Source organism: Gymnodraco acuticeps, unplaced genomic scaffold (genome assembly GCF_902827175.1).
Source record: "Gymnodraco acuticeps unplaced genomic scaffold, fGymAcu1.1, whole genome shotgun sequence".
In the NCBI taxonomy this organism is placed as follows: Eukaryota; Metazoa; Chordata; class Actinopteri; order Perciformes; family Bathydraconidae; genus Gymnodraco; species Gymnodraco acuticeps.
The window spans coordinates 526,586-545,385 of record NW_022990951.1 but is presented as its reverse complement, the minus strand read 5'-3'; the positions used below and the strand labels follow the sequence as shown (position 1 = coordinate 545,385).

The following is an 18,800-nucleotide window of genomic DNA, read 5'->3' as shown; positions in this document are numbered from 1 at the left end:
ACACATACTATTACACTGCAACATATACAAAACAGAGAGGGGAAAACTAAGAGACAGGGTCAGAGAGGCAGGAAGGGAGTGGAGGCTGATGGGGATACTGGGAACAGAATGTGAGGGGGTAAGAGCTACCAGGAAGGCCATTCTTAAGTATTTGAGTGAAACAGGATTGATTGGAAGAATTTCAAAACAACGTAAACACAATGGTATAATTCCACAGGTGGTGATAGGATGATGTGGTGATACACACTCTTGTACAGTAGGTGGCGGTATGCACCTTAAAGTTGTTTGCAATCCGCCAAATAACCGAGAGAAGAAGAAAAAGAAGAAGTGGGTGTATAGCGTTCATGGCAGCAGCAGAATCAAACCTTAAAAAACTGGATGTGCTACAAGCTCAGGCCCTGAGAATTTGTTGTGGAGCTTTTAAAACATCTCCAGTATCAGCAATACAGGTGGAAATGGCAGAAATGCCTTTAAGGATAAGAAGAGTGAAGTTAATGTTGGCATAGGCTACTGGGTAAACCTTCAGGGGCATTGTGATAGTCATCCTGTGAAAAGTATTTTTGAAAGACTGCTGGGAGCACAATGAGTCACATTTAACAAGTTTTGGATGGATTGGCGATGTTAAAGCAGCAAGTATAGGTTTGAATCAAATACAGTATTGCCCCACAGTTCCAATCTCGTCCATTCCACCCTTATTCCCATTGCCAAGGGTAGACCTCAATATACAAAAAGAGTTGAAGGAAAAGAAATAACTACCAGTATGGCGCATAGTCCAGAATTATTTTGCAAGATATCACTCAGACTCAATAATCATATTTACAGATGGCTCCAAAGATCCAGAGACAGGGCGTGCAGGGGCAGCAGTTTATATCCCAGTGAGTAATACACATATAAATAAAAGGGTAACAGACCATTTGTCAGTATACACCACAGAGTTGTTGGCATTGGTGTTGTCATTGAAATGGATAGAGGAGAAAGAAATACATAATAGTGTAATTGCATCTGACAGTTTTTCCGCATTATCAAGTATACGATCAGGTAGATCTTCATTTAGAATGGACATAATAAATGAAATATTTCTAATTGTATATAAAATGCAAATCAAAGGCATAGCAACTCGTTTCATCTGGGTTCCTGCTCATGTTGGTGTGGAGGGTAATGAACAGGTGGATACTCTGGCCAAACAAACACTCAGAAGTATGAACATAGACATAGAAGTTCCACTCAGCAAAGCGGAGGTTAAAACATTCATTCAGAAATATGCACAAACAACATGGCAAGAACATTGGGACCTTAGTGATACAGGAAGACATCTTTATAAAATGCAAAGGTATGAGGGGGATGGAAGGGGTTTAAAAGAAGGGAGGAAAATGTCATTTCTCGGATGAGAATAGGTCATACAGGTCTCAATCATACTTTAAGTATAATAGGAAAGCATCCAACCGGAAAGTGTATACACTGTAGCCAGCCAGAAACTGTTGAGCATGTTTTACTACTTTGCAGGGAATATAGTACTCAGAGAAATGTGCTTTTCCAGACACTGAAGAAAGCAAAATTCCATGACTTATCGCTATCAGGGCTGTTAGGGAAAACATCAGGCAATATGTATTGTGAGATTATTACGTTTCTAATAGAAATTGATACATTTAAAAATAATCTAGAGTTTTGGTTCTTTATTTCTTTTATTTCTTTTGTTTATTGTTTTCTGCATAGTCTCTTGCCACACTCCAGTCCAGTTGGTGGCGGTAATGCGCCTACAAGTTGGTTTGCCAACCGCCAATAAACACTAAAGAAGAAGAAGAACAAAAAGAAGAAGAAGTAGAAACAGTAGGCCTACTCTAAAAAGCTCCGAGGTGTTAAGGACTGGGACGGCTGTCTTTAAAGTGTGTATACCCGTCTGTGTGTGTGTGCAGTATGTCGGCCTGCAGGCTGATGAGAGCCATCTCAGTGCGGGAGTTCGGGGCGCCGTCAGTCCTCAGGCTGACCGAGCTGCCCGTCCCTGAGCCCGGACCCGGACAGGTGAGACAGCTGCAGGGGAAACACACCTGCACACACACACCTTATTCTGTAAAAGTGACATAAGCTGCTTCAAACTACACTGTTATTCTGGAGTTGATGAAACACTATCTGTATGCAAACAGACTCAACGTTACTGCTCAGCATGCTTCTGTTGGGTTTAAAGGTCCCATTGCATCACACACAGTGCTTCCCCTTTACTCCACAAAATGTCAGAGGAAAATTGTGTACTTTTACTCCATTACATTTATTTAATACCGTTTCTTTGAAGATTTGGATTAATGATGTATGGAACAATCTGCACAATGACTACGGTACTTTTACTTTTCGTACTCTAAGTCAGATTTTGACTGCAGGACTTTTATTCATAACAGAGTAGGCCTATTCCTGCTCTTTGGTACTTTTTTCTTTTTTTACTGAAGTACAAGATCTGAGTACTTCTCCCACCTCTGGCCATGTAGGCTATGTGTTTCTGTGTGAATGCACTGCATTAATGCACACTGTAATGTAAATCTGGTTTATGGTGCATTGCCTATACAATGACAAAAAGTCAACAAAGTGCACCGTCCATACACACGTTATATATATATATATAGACAAAAGTATTGGGACATCCCTCTTAATCATTGAATTCCGGTGTTTCATTCAGTCCCATTGCCACAGTCAGTGGCGGCTGGTGGAAAATATTTTTGGTGGGGCAATGGAAATGGTGACCAAACCATACTAATAATTATGAATAATAATTATGACTTCTGTTGATGTTAGAGGAGGGGGGGAGGACAAATTGAGGCTTAAAAATATGAGATAATCCATAATCTTCAGTGTGGTTAGCTATGAATCTTCCAAAACTTCCAAATACCTTGTCCTGTACATAGTTTCTACAGTATAAACTGTGCAACAGTACAGTAGGCCCACACAAACTGCAGAACACTGGTGCTTTGGGAACACTCAAATGATTTAATTCCCATTTAAAATCAGGAGGCTAAATACGAAGTGTGTGTGTGTGTGTGTGTGTGTGTGTGTGTGTGTGTGTGTGTGTGTGTGTGTGTGTGTGTGTGTGTGTGTGTGTGTGTGTGTGTGTGTGTGTGTGTGTGTGTGTGTGTGTGTGTGTGTGTGTGTGTGTGTGTGTGTGTGTGTGTGTGTGTGGTGTGTGTGTGTGTGTGTGTGTGTGTGTGTGTGTGTGTGTGTGTGTGTGTGTGTGTGTGTGTGTGTGTGTGTGTGTGTGTGTGTGTGTGTGTGTGTGTGTGTGTGTGTGTGTGTGTGAACCCTCAAAGTCTGAGAGGGTGAGGAAGATAGTCACACAAAACAGAACAAGAATCGACAACTCGACCCTCTGCTCACTCCTTTCCTGTAAAATACAGGTCCAGCCCACACATATGCTCCATGGTGCTACAGGCATTGCCCTTACAACTACAATAAGCATATAAATGTTAATCTACAGCTCCGGCGATCCACTAGCACCCGGAGTCTCCACCTGCAGACGCAGCCATCCTCATCAACTACTGTAGCATCACCTTGGATACGAGTCCAAACAACTCACAGACTGCATTGGGCGCTGAAATTGGCGCCCTATGACCATCAGATCTGACGACGCTGATTGGCTGAAATTATGTTTCGGCGGCATAGTTTACAGATAGCAACAGTCAGCTGCACTGGCTGAGGGCTCCTTTCTTAGCGCCCAGACGAGAGAGGGTAATGATACACGCTGCGGCCAGGCAGGAAACATGTGACTTTGCCTTTACAAACATTTGTGAAAAATGGGTCGTTCTAAAGAGCTCACTGAATTCTAACATGGTACTGTAATAGGATGCTGCTAAGGCGCATAGTGCGTAAAAGTGGCCAAAGCTCTGCTGACTGGACCCCTCCAGTGAAGCGGATTCTTAATGCTTCATCTTACCAAGTCATTTTGGACAATTCTATTAGGGATGCTCCGATCAGGGTTTTTTTGGGCCGATCACCGGAATCAGTATCGGCCGATACCGATCGCCGATCCGATCATAGGGTGGGTGGGGGCTATGGGGATCTTCCATTTAAAGTGATGTTTAAAACTCAGTTAATGGGGCTCATTTTTATATTGCTTTAGTTTATAATCGTAACGGATCGAAAAGTTCAGATTAATTTTCAATACATGATGCGCTTTCACAAACAACATAATTATTACATTCAAATGAAGTACTGACAGCCTGTCAGTATCTCATGCAGCTCACTGACCCACCCAGTAATGAGTGACCCGACAGTGAAGAATAAACATATTTATAACTAGTTTAGCTTGTTCCAGAGGTAGATAAAATAGCTACGTGTGTTAGGTCTAACTCTCTTAGTGAGTGTTTTGCTCCGCTCAGCGGTCCGTCACAGCGGGCGGAGCTGCAGGATTTCTGCTTCACACACGTTGCATACCGCTATTTTATTGTCATTTTCGGACACCTTAAAATACTGCCTGACCGGTGAAGCCATTTTGGCGAGCTTGTTTTGCCGCACACAGAGAAAAGTGTCATGTATTTTACGTCATGTGATCGGCTCTCCTGATCGGCCTTTATAGAGAGCACCGATCGATCGGCCGAGAGTGAATATCGGCTGATCGATCGGAGCATCCCTAAATTCTATGCTTCCAACTTTGTGGGCAAAGTTTGGGGAAGGCCCTTTTCTGTTCCAGCATGACTGTGCCCCACAAAGCAAGGTCCATAAAGGCATGGTTGGATGAGTTTGGTGTGGAAGAACTTTACTGGCCCGCACAGAGCCCTGACCCCCACCTTTGGGATGAACTAGAACGGAGAGCCAGGCCCTCTCTTCCAACATCAGTGTCTGACCTAAAAAATGCTCTTCTGGATGAATGGGCAAGAATTCCCACGGACACACTCAAACATCTTGTAAAAAGCCTTCCCAGAAGAGTGGAAGCTGTTATAGCTGCAAAGGGGGGACCAACTTCATATTAATGCCTGTTACGATCTCACTAGGGTTGAGGAATGTAACACACACCAGAATGGAATTGGTAATCAATTATAATAGGGTTTAATGGAATAATCAACAGGTGTACAACAAAAAGGAGGACAAATATAGCCTAAGCCAAACTAAGGAGCCAAAAGGGCACAGGTAAACTGCTAAACAAAAAGAGGACTCTAAAAGGGAGTCTAAATCCACACCTGGCTACACCGCTAATCACCACTAATCACCGCTAATGGGGAGGCCGCAGGGAAATGCAGCTAACACAGGGAAAACCAAACACGCTACTCTAACACATATCTAAACACGCTACTCTAACACATATCTGAACACACTACTGTACACACGGATCACACAAGTTCTGACAGTTTAACTCTAATGTGTCCACGACACAGGAGCAAGATGAATGAGACTTCTGATCGCAGCAGAGCCTCCCGAGTGATAGCCGTCCCCAGGCTTTGTAGTTATCTCCGGCAGGTGTGCGCCGGCTGTACGCTGCGATTGGAGTGCGTCGGGCCCGGGCCCCCAGGAGATGGCAGCCAATCACGTCAGGGCAACCGCACAGCTCATTTACATACAACACAGAGGAACACAGTTAAGAGGACCAGGAAGACAGCAGCCGTGACAATGCCTAAGAATTTGGAATAGGATGTCATAAAAGCTCCTGTAGGTGTAATGTGTTGGTGGCCCAATTATTTTGTCTATAGTGTATGTATGTCTAAGATCAGTCACATGTTTTCAGCTGTTGTGTCTCTCCTCACTGTCTCTCTGCTGCAGGTGTTGATCCGTGTCCACGCCTGTGGAGTGAACCCTGTGGAAACCTACATCCGGGCAGGGACATACCCCCGTAAGCCCCCCCTGCCCTACACACCGGGGACAGACGTGGCCGGGGTGGTGGACAGTGTTGGAGAAGGAGTCACTGCAGTTAAGGTCTGTGTTAAAAACACTAAAAATAGAATCAATGGTGGATACATTTCATATTTACTTCATTTTGTTTATTGATATTGCATCCATGGCAAAATATAATGTAAATAAATACAATCATTTGAGTAGAAATGTTTAATAAATAATAAACTATAGCTGAAAAATAAAATAAAAGAAGAATGTATGACAAATGAGTGTAAATAGTGTATGCACTAAAGAAAATGGGTGTAGGCCATAGACTATGATTAGGAAAGGAAAGTATTGCCTGCACACAAATGAAATAAAATGTTTTTATTCAAGCTGAATCTGCTTCATGTGCTACAGTGTGTCAAACATGAACACATCATGGATGAGAACCACCTTCAAAGAGCTACAGCCCCACTCCACTAGCTTATGTTGGCTAATGCTAGCTAGGACTGCTCATTATTTTATGAAAAAAAATCGTTGCCCAATAAAATGTCTGTAAACAGTGAAAAATGCCCAACTCCAAGGGCATCTCCCAATGTCCAAGTTGATGTCATAAAATGTCTTGTTCCATCAGCCTTATCTCCAAATATATTATTTTCTGAATGATATAAAACTGAGTAAATCCGATCATCTATGTTTTTAAGATGCTTAAAATATGTCAATCAGAGCTTGGAGTGGTTTTGGACCAAAAGCATTTAAAGGTTGGTCATTGTGTTCTAACATTCGGTTAACCTGAAGAAAATGTGTTTGAATTGAAGGCTGAAAGAGTTAAAGGCTCCTGGTGGATGTACAGTGAATCCATGTTCTGTGTGATGTGCAGGCAGGAGAGCGCGTGTTCACCACAGCCACAGAGTCTGGAGGCTACGCAGAGTTCAGTGTAGCAGCGGAGCAGTGTGTCCACAGACTGCCCGACGCACTGCACTTCACCCAGGGTGCAGCCATCGGGGTCCCTTACTTCACCGCCTACAGAGCTCTGGTTCACAAGTAAGCCCTGCAGCACTGTGGCCCTGGCTGCTGGGTCTGGCTCTGACCCTGCATCACTTTTAGCTGATGACATGATCTTTTGAAGTATCATTCAACTGCATCGTTTCCACACATCTCCAACTTCCTTACCTTAGGTCATTTCTGTGAATTCACATATTTAATTTCAAGTTGTTCATTTCCGTGATGTGATAAACTCTGAAACGTTTTCAGAAGTTTATAACTCTTTTTGACCCCGTCTTTAAACCCTGATATTTCAAGATATATATGTTATGTTAGGTAAAATGTTAGCAGGAATATAAGTTGCCACACAATTATGATTGTGTATCATCATGACATTAAAGTAGCCCTATTATTCTCATTTTCAGGTTCATATTTGTATAGGACTGAGGGGATACAGAGAGGAGGTCTGATTAAAGACTCCTGCGGAACTACACTTTTATTCCATAGACGTTAGGACTGCAGGATTTGGAAACAATTACACATTTTGATTATTTTAAAGGGGGCCTATTCTGCTCATTTGATCAGAATTCCAAACAGAGATTAACAGTGTGTTGGAGACTGTTGGGAGCACTTGGGGGACGCAGAGCAGCAGGCGATCAGTCCCATGCACTCCTGTCAGGATAGACCAGTTAATATGAAACAAAGGATTTTAATAAGGTTACTAAATATATCTTTATGAAACGGACTAAAGCTTTTTGGTTTTAACCTTTGTGTGGGTTTATTTGAAATGAATGAAATGTCATGTCTCTAACTGCTGTGCTGTGTGTTGCAGAGCTCACACCCAACCTGGAGAGACTGTCCTCATCCACGGAGCCAGTGGGGGGGTACGATGGTTTCTTTCCTTTAACTTGTCTTTTAATTTGTTAACACATTACAAACAAAATACAGGTCACCAGAGGCAATGCAGCGCTTCAATATGTCCTCAGCAATTAGACCTGTGTTATGATAGAAATGTACCGGGGGCAAAACGCAACATCTTGCAAGAAACAGCGTCTGAGGGCTTCTTAACATTTAACAAACTATGAATGTGTCATACCCACTTAACGGGAAGAAACTCAGCTATAGGACAATATTAACAATTTTAGCTAAACGAAACACAAGGCTCTGAATTAGCCCTGAGCGAGCTTAGCACGGAACTCACGGTAGAAATACTTTATTACTTATTATCAGATCTGCACAAACAAGATATCAGATTAAAGCTGAGATTCCACAGATTCTAGAGGTATCGCGGCAGCAAAGGCAAACCCAGACAACATACCACGTAGCTTTACTGAGCCAAAACGGCAAATATGTTTTACCTTTGCTGTTTTTCTGATCAAAAGTTGTGTTCAATGGCATTACAACGATGAAAACGCTGCTGAAGGTTAATCCAATGTGTCTGTGTCCCTTTGAAATGATTACTGATAATCCATCATAACATTTATGTCATCAAGAGTAGTTTTCATATAGAGTGTGAGAGCTGTAACCCAGCCTCCGGTTTTGGGCATGCTGGCTGCACATCCCTCTCATTCACCAATGGTAATGTTTAGATGGATTTAGGAACTTCCCCTTAATTCTATTGGCTCTAACGGTTCAAAAGTGGTGTCAATCACCAAAATCGACCGATGGGTTCCAGAGATATGGCAAATCCACCCAAATGACCCCAGAGGTGTGTTTTTTTTCTAAACCTCTCTAAAAAGGTCACTTGTTTTGCATCATTCTTGATACAGGGTACTTATTGTTATAGTTTGGATTCCTAAAGCTTTTAGTCTACTATCCCATCATTCAAAGGTGGTTTTCACTATAAGTGAACCAGTGGCCATGGTCCCTCCTCTAGTCCCAACTCAAGTCCCTTCTCTAGTCCCTACTCAATTCCCTTCTCAAGTCCCTTCTCAAGTCCCTCCTCTAGTCACTTCCCTAGTCTCTTCTCTAGTCCCTTCTCAAGTCCCCTCTCTAGTCCCTCCTCTAGTCCCTTCACAAGTCCCTTCTTTCGTCCCTTGCCTAGTCCCCTCTCGAGTCCCTCCTCTGGTCCCTTCCCTAGTCCCTTCTCTAGTCCCTTCTCTAGTTCCTCCTCTAGTCCCTTCCCAAGTCCCTTCTCTAGTCCATTCTCGAGTCCCCTCTCGAGTCCCCTCTCGAGTCCCCTCTCGAGTCCCCTCTCGAGTCCCTTCTCAAGACCCCTCTCTTACGGATTAATATGCACTGTCCTTTAAATAAATAAACAAACAAACAAACAAGTAATGGGATTTTTTTGGACGGAAACTATAATTTACATTTGTTTACTATGTTCAATCTGAATTTACTTTAAAATAAAAACATCTATATTGATTGTAATTTTCTACATCCAACTCACAGGTGTATCATTGCTTTGAGAAAATAAATTATTAATTTACCCCTTTTGAGAAGTGAAGATATAGTCATTTGTTCTGGGCATGTCATTTTCGAGCCTAAAACCTGAAGTGGTTTTGGGGGTTATTGAGGATGCTGAATGCATTTTAAACCAGAAAGTGTCCATGTTTTTATTCATTCCACATATCCAATAGTTTCAACATCAACTCATGGTAGTCAAAATCAGCCCACCCGGAGTACAAATATGGCCCCTTTCTGGTTAAAACTGTTTTTTTATCCTCAACAACCCCGACAACATCTCCAAAACTGTCCAAATCGGTCAACCATATTTGACTTTTTGGTCTGCATAGGCTTTAATCAATCAACCAATCAATGTTTATTTATATAGCCCAATATCACACATGTTACATTTGTCTCAGTGGACTTCACAGTTTGTACAGAATATCAGTCTGACAATACGACACCCTCTGTCCTTGGACCTTCACATCGTACAAGGAAAAACTTCCCAGAGAAAAACCCCACAGTTTAATGCTAATTAACGCAACTTTAGCTAACTTTGCAAATTGCCCAACATATGCAAGTTATCCTCCGGCAGTTTCTATGTGATGGGGACCCCTACTATACATTTCTATCATAAGACTTTGGGCTACTCAACATTTCTGGGTTCACTATGATGACAACTAGACTGTTACACGTGTAGAGTAGACTGGTTAAGCAGGTCAATCCCACTTAGGAAATAAGCAAGAAGTTACAGACTCCTTGTGCCAGACAATTTTCCATGGATTATGAAAGAACCCTCTTAATGTGTAAATCCCATTTGGACTAGTACTTTTCTAATTCAACACAGAGTCTCAAAGGAACAGTCTCCCATGTGAAACAAGTCATTTACAATGTTTATCCATTCTCCCTTTGTTGGAGTTCTTTCACAAGCCATATTTAGTCATTGCCTTTTGCTAGCTATCAGTAATATCTAAAGAAGATCCCGGACATTACATTTGACTGGCATTTCAGTCAGCAATTTCTTTTCACTTTCTGTGTGTGTAGGTTGGCGTGGCAGCGTGCCAGCTGTCCCGGGCTCTGGGTCTCAGGGTGTTGGGGACGGCAGGGACCCCGGAGGGGATGAAGCTGGCCCTCAACAACGGCGCTCACCTGGCCTTTAATCACAGAGAGGAGGGCTACACACACAAGATCATGGTACACACACACGCACGCACACACACACACACACACACACAGAAACACCAAAAGGACGGGGAGTAGTCATGAATGGATCTCATGGAGCATTTGAACATCTATAACCCAGATTCACAGAGAGAAAGCTCATGTTGGTTCTGTCAGGTGTTGTCGTGGTGTTGCATAATTATAAACTCTGTATTTAAGTGTGTGTTTGTTTATTTTAAAATACTTGTATTGGTTTTTAAAGCTCTTAATGTTCCTGAGCCAGCTATTTATCGGATTTGCTTTTAACCTATAGCCCTTTAGAACAAGTGGTGCTCACTGCAGAGCCATAACCACCTTTAGCTCTAGCTCCAGAGAGTTGGAGCTAGAGGTTATGGCTCTGCAGTGAGCACCCTCTCCTCTCGAACCCTCGGGTGTCTTTTAATCATACCAGAGGTCAAACAAAGACCCACGGTGAGGCGTCTCTTCATTGTCACGGCCCGCCACTGTGGAACAGCCTCCCACAGGACCTAGGGCTGCGGGAGCAAACTCAAGACCCAGCTTTTTAATTTGGCTTTAAACTGAATTTTATTTTATTGTAATGTTATTCCTTTTTATTATTTTTATTTAGTTGTATTATTATTTCATTCCTGTTTTATTCAGTCCTGCGTTGGTACTAGTGTTCTTTTAATCACAAAGATATGTGTTACTCTGGTTATGGGGAGATATTATTGTTATTTGTTTTTGTAAAGTGTGTATGTGTTTGGTTTGTTGAGCACTTTGAGTTACCTTTGTGTATGAAAAGTGCTATATAAATAAAGTTTTGATTTGTGTGTGTGTGTTGCAGGAAGCCACAGAGGGCCGAGGCGTGGATGTGATATTAGAGATGCTGTCCAATGTGAACCTCAGTAAAGACCTGCAGATGGTGGCCTATGGAGGGCGAGTCACTGTGAGTAGGTCTGCACCAGTGCTCTAAAGAGAGAACTGGGTACGGCGATGGAGGCGGCGCCTCGTTCATTCATGAGAGCTGCTCAGTGGCCATGAAGTCAAAATGGCCTGCCGCTCACGAGAGCAAAGCGTCTCTAATGACCCGTCATGCTGCCTCTCGAGAGCAGAAGTACCAGTATGTGCGCTCTAGGGCTGCTCCCAATTAGTCTATTAAATGTTAGTCGGCGGAAAAAGTATTTGTCGACAACATTTTCATTGGTCAATTAGTAAAAAAAAAAGTTTTTAAAAGCTCCGTGCGCTGCATGTGCTATGAGCGTCAGCCGGAAACCCCCTCACACTTCATTCAGAGCTGTACCTGGTCATTAAGTTAATTTGGTTGGCTAGGAAATCCAAAGTGTGGATCCTTCTGAGCGAGTAAAGGACGAGCAAACTACGACGGCAAAAAGTAGAGCTCGAGCCAAATGTTCCGTGTGTGTCCTCGCTGCTTGTTCACACACACAATAAGAATCCTTACCGGAGCTTCTGCTGTTCACTCCGCTGCGTCCGTGCGCCGTGACTCTCATGCTCTCTCTACATTTAATTTATATTTCAAAGTTCATTATTACAGTTTTATTTTATATTTTATGTGTAGCACAACGTACCATGCTGTTATAACAACGCTCTTTATCAGCCTTTGAAACCGAAATGATTTTGGGGGGGGAACAAATATTTATATTTAGAATCATAATTGATCATAAACGTGCGACGATTAGTCGACTAATCGCCTTAATTGACGACTATTCGTCGACTAGAAAAATCTTTAGTCGGGGGCAGCCCTAGTGCGCTCAGAGCATGCGCACTGGAGTTTCCCTTTAAGCCCTGCCTCCGGTCTCCCGCTCTCTGTCAGTCAGATGAATGGAGAGAGAATTACTCTGGATTCTGCTTTTAGCGCGTTTGACACATTTTAAACCCTAATGATTGAAATAAGGGCTATACAACTGTTCGTACGGGGTAGTTTGTTTAGTTAAAAAAAATATCCGCAGATTTAGAGACGTCACTTTCCCAATGTAAGTCAATCAGAAAAAGTAGAAGATAGTAAGAATCCAGGAATGGTCATAAATTCCCTTTTTATTTATGTATTGATTGTATAGCTATTGCTTGTTTTTGATGCACGTTAGTGTCAAACAGCTGAGTTAGTGAGCACTGCAAACTGGATTTTCCAGTTTCTGAGTTTCATAGAGATTTGCAAACTGTCCAGTGTTAGTACAGCTACTGTCATGTCGTTTGTTCCGGTGTGTCTCAAACTTCTTCTGTTTTCCTCTTTTGTTTAAGGTGATTGGCTGCAGAGGCTCCATAGAGATCAACCCCAGAGACACCATGGCTAAAGAGAGCTGCATCATGGGAGTGGCTCTTTTCTTCGCTACACCGGTACAGAGCAGTGACATCACACAGCCATGTTTTAAACCTCATGTCCACTGCAAGCTACAGCTATAGTCCCCCATGGAACAGCTGTTTGGTTCTCCATAATCATGAGTTGGAGACATGTTGCTGAGCCAATGCAAGGATCCGAGCTTTGTTTTGGGTTGAACATGATGTCACACCTGATCAGCTGTGCATGGGACAACTAAGAATCCTGCTTACAGTATATAGACTGCTTTCTATTTACAGCTGAGAACGAAAATACCTTTTACCAAACGTAGGTTAAAACGAGCAGAACCGTGCAGTGGAAATTAGTAAAAATGTCGGAGCCTATTGATGGTATCTGGACTGTTTGAAAAAAGGAACATATAATGACATGTTTAAACACCAGTACAGGTTAGAAGTGTCCCCTTTAGGTATCGGCTCAACTCAAAAACCTTGACTGAATGTCAGTGCAATGGAACTGACATTCAGTTATTGGTTTAAATGTACAGTTAAAGACAACATGACAACAACAACGTATTCTGAAAACCAGACCAATGCACAGCAACACAAAGTAAAGTAATATGAGTAAAATAATACATCAACAATATCCAAGCAAGCAACAAAACTCAGCCAAGCAATCTTGATTCTGTTTAGTTTGACACTTGGTGACCTGCAGGCAGCTAGCAGCATTAGGATATACATGTAGTACACAGCATACATGACGTAGGTACACGTTAGTAACATGCTGATAGGACACAGCAAACATCAGACATGCAGCACAGAGTGGAAACTATTAAAGATTGCAAATTGTTCTAACATTCCTTTATATATTTCATAATTTCCAAAGGCTTGTAAAGCTTAGCATGTGACAAAGGGCAGGACAAGGGACAGGTTAGCTACAAGGGTTCATCAATAACTTACCTACGCAAAACCAAAAATGAACCAACCGAGTCGTGCCGTTTATGATGACAACATTTCGCTGGGTTTAAATCCAGATAAGGCAAAAGCACATACATCCTTCACTCAAGGAGAAGTACAGATACTCGTGTTTAAAAATACTCTGGCAAAGGTTGAAGTACAGACTAAACCTTTTTACTCAAGTAAAAGTAAAGAAGTATGGGCTGAAGTAAAAAGCAGAAGAGACCAGCTGGTCACTGGACCTCACTTTATAGAACATTAAAGAACTTCTATTTCAAATTGTATTATTGTCAGTGCTAGCAGTTGTCTTGCTGCTCCTGCCTTGCTCCATTGAAATACCTTTGTAGGATACCAGTAGTTGCTTCCTGCTGACTGCCAGCGTTGGCACAGCTCTCATTGGTCCCTCTTCTTTCGAGAGGACCAGGACAAAATTAAAATAGGCGCTCAATGACTAAATCATAATGATCACACCACCAAATGCAGATTCAAACTAAATCCTGTTTTGAAAATGTGAAAAGAAGAGAGTACAGGTATGTGTGTTAGAAATGTTAGGAGTAAAAGTCAAAAGTTATGAAATATATTGTGGAGTAAAGTACTGATACCAGAAAAATCTACTTAAGTAAATTAGCGAAGTATTTGTACTTCACTATTTCCCACCTCTGTTTCTATCTTACTCGCACCTGAGAGGCTGTCACACGGTTTATTGGAACATGTCTGATGTACTTCCTGTTTCAGGCGGAGAGCCGGCAGTGTGCGGCGCTGCTGTCGGCGGGGGGGGAGGCTGGCTGGCTGCAGCCCGTCGTCGGCTCTCAGGTACCGCTGGACCAGGCCCCCCAGGCACACCATGACATCATCCAGTGTCCCGGGGCTGCTGGGAAGATCGTCCTGACCATGTGATGAGGAGACCACCATAAAGAGGAGGGGCTTACTACATCAATGATATTATCCGGTTACATTACCTTTTGAAATGAGAACTAATGTCCTCATTTATCATTACTGCCTCTTTGTAAATCATGAGCACTAGAATATGTGGAGGATCACTGTTGAACTTTTTAAAACATCAGCTAATCATTAATGATAACATGACCTAAGAATCAACATTTCGTCAGAAATGTGACTATATAATATAACAATGAGGTTTTAAAGACTCTTGAGAAGATGGATACTATGAATATGTATTTTCATGAATAGTTTGACAAATGAAGTGAAAAACACATTTCTCTATTTTCTTTTATTTGCTGATGTGAAAAAACAATATTGACATTTACCAGTGGTGAAATGTAAAGTAAAATAAAGTATTTTTACAAGGGAGTATTTTCTACTTTTACTTGAGTGAAATATCTGAGTACTTCCACCATTGAAATTTAGGAAGATGACATGGGAAGGAGCAAAGTGAACGGCTAATTTCAAACAGCACCTGTGTATCTCAGGTGACAGCCGGCTCTACTGAGCATGCTCAGACTGAGCATGCTCAGACTGAGACACACAGGTAACCTACACACACACAGTCACACAGTGGCCCTTTCTCATTTCTCTAACTCCCCTCCTCGACTCCTATCCTCGAGACTTAGTCCCGCCCACAGGAGATGCGAACGGAGGAGCCGAGGAGAGAGGGGGGGAAGCAGCAGGCGGTTAGAGAAATGAGAACTCCTCGTCTCTTAAAGAGACGTCCATTAATGATGACAGGAGAACACATCTGTCTGATGGACAGATGTGTTCATGACGACTTATATATTTACTTTTAATTCATTCACAGTGCGGTATAATGAGACAATAACAGGCTACAGATGCGGGGACACACACACACACACACATGTATATATTTATATAAATATATACAATTTCAGAATCAAACAGAGCACTCTCATAATAACGTAACACTATCAGAGACTGCATATATCCAAAGGACTTAGGAGAAGAGACTGCAGTACTTTAGAGCAGGGGTTCCCAACCTTTATTGTGCCAAGGACCGGCATTACATTAAAAAAAAATCGCGGACCGGTTGTCAATTTTAACTGATTTGAATATTTACTCACCAGCAGTTGGCAACAGAGGCTAATTGTATTTAACAGCCTGAAGAAATACCAATATGCATCCAAAACATATTAACAACGTTTAAAACCAGGATACAATTAAAACAAATTAGGACCACTGTACACATATTGATACAACTGAAATGTCAGTGAGACCCCTGGGCTTGTTTGCCAGCAATAATAACGAGTTGGCCAGATGTGTGGAAATTACTGTTCATGGTCATTTGAAAACAAATGCGGTTGTTGGACACACACAAACACACCGAACATACACACACACAGCATGCGCCTTTGTGACCGGACATTTCGTAGCAGCCTGCAGTGGGGAACACAGTGAAGGCGGTGTGTACGCACGCGCTGGTGCTGCACTTCTCAGAGGCTGCCTCCTGATGCTGCAGCCATTTCATGAAGTGAAGGAGGTTTTACAAATAAAAAAATAGCCCTACACCCCTGGCCACAATGTCCTTAAAATGAAGTCTGAGTTCGAAATATATCTCAAACTCAAATAATGTATGCACTGCCATTTCCCCACATAAACATAACAGTCTGCGATGAAACGGTTGTCTCCTGTGCTCCACTTCCTATTGGCGCACCGGTAACTTTCTCTGCGCCTTATGCTAACCAATTTTGATTTATTTTGTATGTTTTGGATGAAATAATATGACTGGTATAGGTGCGAAAATAAAATTTAAAAAATTGATAAAATATTTTTATATATTTATAATTCTGCAAATATTACGATAAATTCACAGCTATTTCGCGGCCCGGCAGTAACACCTCCGTGGCCCGGTACCGGTCCGCGGACCGGGGGTTAGGAACCCCTGCTTTAGAGAATCCGAATGCACTTTCACTATCCGACGTGTTTATGATGCGCCAGCGGACGTCATGAATGTGCGTCTGCTGCTGTGGGGAAACTATGGAAACCACAGTTTTCTATACAGCGGACTACAACATGGATGTTTAATAAGAACGAGGGACTACTGTAAACTCATCTAGAGACTCTGCACCGTGCTCTGAGGCTGTTGTTTTATGCTTTATGAACGTGGACAACAGAGAAACATATTCTTCATGACCAAAGTTGGAATTGAAATAAAAAAGGAAAGTGAAACGTATGCTCGTCACCCTCTCCCTCCGGTCCACATTAATACAAATGATCCCAATACGTATGATTGTATGAACTATGAAAATATCTTAAAATCAATACAAATGTATTTATTATAAACGTTAGTCCTTAACATCTATCACTGTGTATATCACCATTCAAACATCTTTTAAAAGTTGAACAAACCCCACACAGCTCAGTGAAATGTTGACTTTATTTGATCATTTCAGTAAAAACTAACGTTCATATTTCTCTCTTTGATTATAATACTGATGAACGTTCAAAACAAAGCACTTTGGCAACTTACCACATACGTTTTAAAATGCTTAATAAGCACCGTAACTGATGATATAATTTCTCCGTCATAATCGTTTGTTTCCGTGAACGGCCGACTGTTGTGTGACGCAAATGCTGCGGCTGCAAGGCATTGTGGGGCAGCACTTTCTCCTCTCCTTTCGGTTAGGGAGATCCAGTGGTTCCTAAGCTAAAGGAGGTTATAAAGGAAGTTTGAAACCTCCTTTCCTATCATTCCAGAGAACTCGAACGGCACTTATCATGGCTGCCACTGAGGGACTTCCGGGTCATTTCACTCCGTTAGGAAGGTTCCTAAGCTAAATGGACTATTCGACTTCAGCCGTGGAGGACCGTGGAGGACCCATCAGTGTATCCTCGGTTATAGCTCCCCAAGAGAGCCTCCTCGACGCTCGATCCTCGGTCCTCGAAGTGCATTTAGAGAAATGAGATGTCCTTCAACATGGCTCGCTAAAATTAATTTCCAGGTCACTACCGGAGGACCAAGGAGTCGAGGAGGGGGAATTGATGAAATGAGAAAGGGCCAGAATCTGCTCTCCACTGCAGCAACATGACGGAGAGCTACACATCAGGGCTGTGTATTAATCTATGAATATGTCAGTGGAGCGTACCATGTCATCAGCAGGGGTGGACCTTCTGATCAACAGGTGAGCAGCTTGTTTCAATGATCTGAAACGAATCAGTGTTTGTTTAGTTGAAGTGTATCTTCAGAAAGGTAGAATAGGATCAATATCATGGCAGGATAACAGCTCCTCACAACAGCTCTGTGTTTGTCAATCAGCTGTGAGTATATATCAGAATCAGAAACAGGTTTATTGCCAGGTATGGTTCGCACATACTAGGAATTTGACTTGATGTCATGGTGCATACATAAAATATAAAAAACAAGAAATCTAATATAAAACAAAAAATATTTGACACCGTAATAAAATAGTTAAATAGCAATGCAAATGTAATAAAGCAGTAATTTACATGGAAATAGAATGCTATGAATGCATTTTAGAATATAAACTATGAAATGTGAAATAAGAATGTGTGCATTAATGTAATGCATAGTCTATGATGTGGCAGAGGTAAAGTGTCAGTGGGGGGGGCCGGGCCTTGTTTAAGAGGCCGGTAGCGGAGGGGAAGAAACTGTATATGTATACAGTATATATATATATATATATGTATGTTTGCTTTTCTATTGAAGTATTTGAACCGTCTCATGAAAATATTTAGTCAACGCTGGGAACCACTGAACAAGAAGGTTCAAGGAATATTATTCACAAATTGAGGTTAAAGCTCCTATATAGGTTCATGACTTGATATGTATTTTAAATCTAACACCAAGAGAGAAATGTGATGTGTACACAGTCTTGTGCGGGGCTCTGGTAAGGGCCTCTAACGTGCTTCAGTGAAAGACAGGCTGATTAAATGGTTTTGGGTCATCATCAGTAGTGGTTCCGGGGACACATAGAGGTCTCTGTTGGAGCTCCAGAGGGCCAGAGCTAGAAGAGTAAATCAATGTTCTTTTTCTTCAATTTTTCTCCAATCTTAAAAATATAAAATAAACATCCATATGACAGACATCACAATCTGTTTCAAACGTTTTTTTGGGAAGCATCATTCTTTTAAACATAACACATTTTGCGTTGTTATGTTACTTTTGAATAAAAACAACCAAATGGTCAGAGACACAAAAGCCTTATAATAATAATAAATTCAATTCAATTCAAAACCTTTATTTATCCAGGTGAAATCCCATCGAGATCAATGATCTCTTTTTCAAGGGAGACCTGCAGCAGTAG

The 18,800-nt window shown here is 41.9% G+C and overlaps 1 protein-coding gene across 1 annotated transcript; it reads left to right on the top strand.

The window, feature by feature from the left end:
• The first annotated feature begins 1,788 nt into the window (after window positions 1–1,788).
• On the top strand, window positions 1,789–14,875 carry cryz (crystallin, zeta (quinone reductase)). The gene is made up of 8 exons (XM_034235068.1): window positions 1,789–2,019; window positions 5,734–5,886; window positions 6,668–6,831; window positions 7,604–7,655; window positions 10,201–10,350; window positions 11,162–11,263; window positions 12,574–12,669; window positions 14,299–14,875. The coding sequence occupies exons 1-8, from the start codon at window positions 1,915–1,917 to the stop codon at window positions 14,458–14,460; spliced, it is 984 nt and encodes a 327-aa protein (XP_034090959.1). The 5' UTR covers window positions 1,789–1,914; the 3' UTR covers window positions 14,461–14,875.
• Window positions 14,876–18,800: the final 3,925 nt, after the last annotated feature.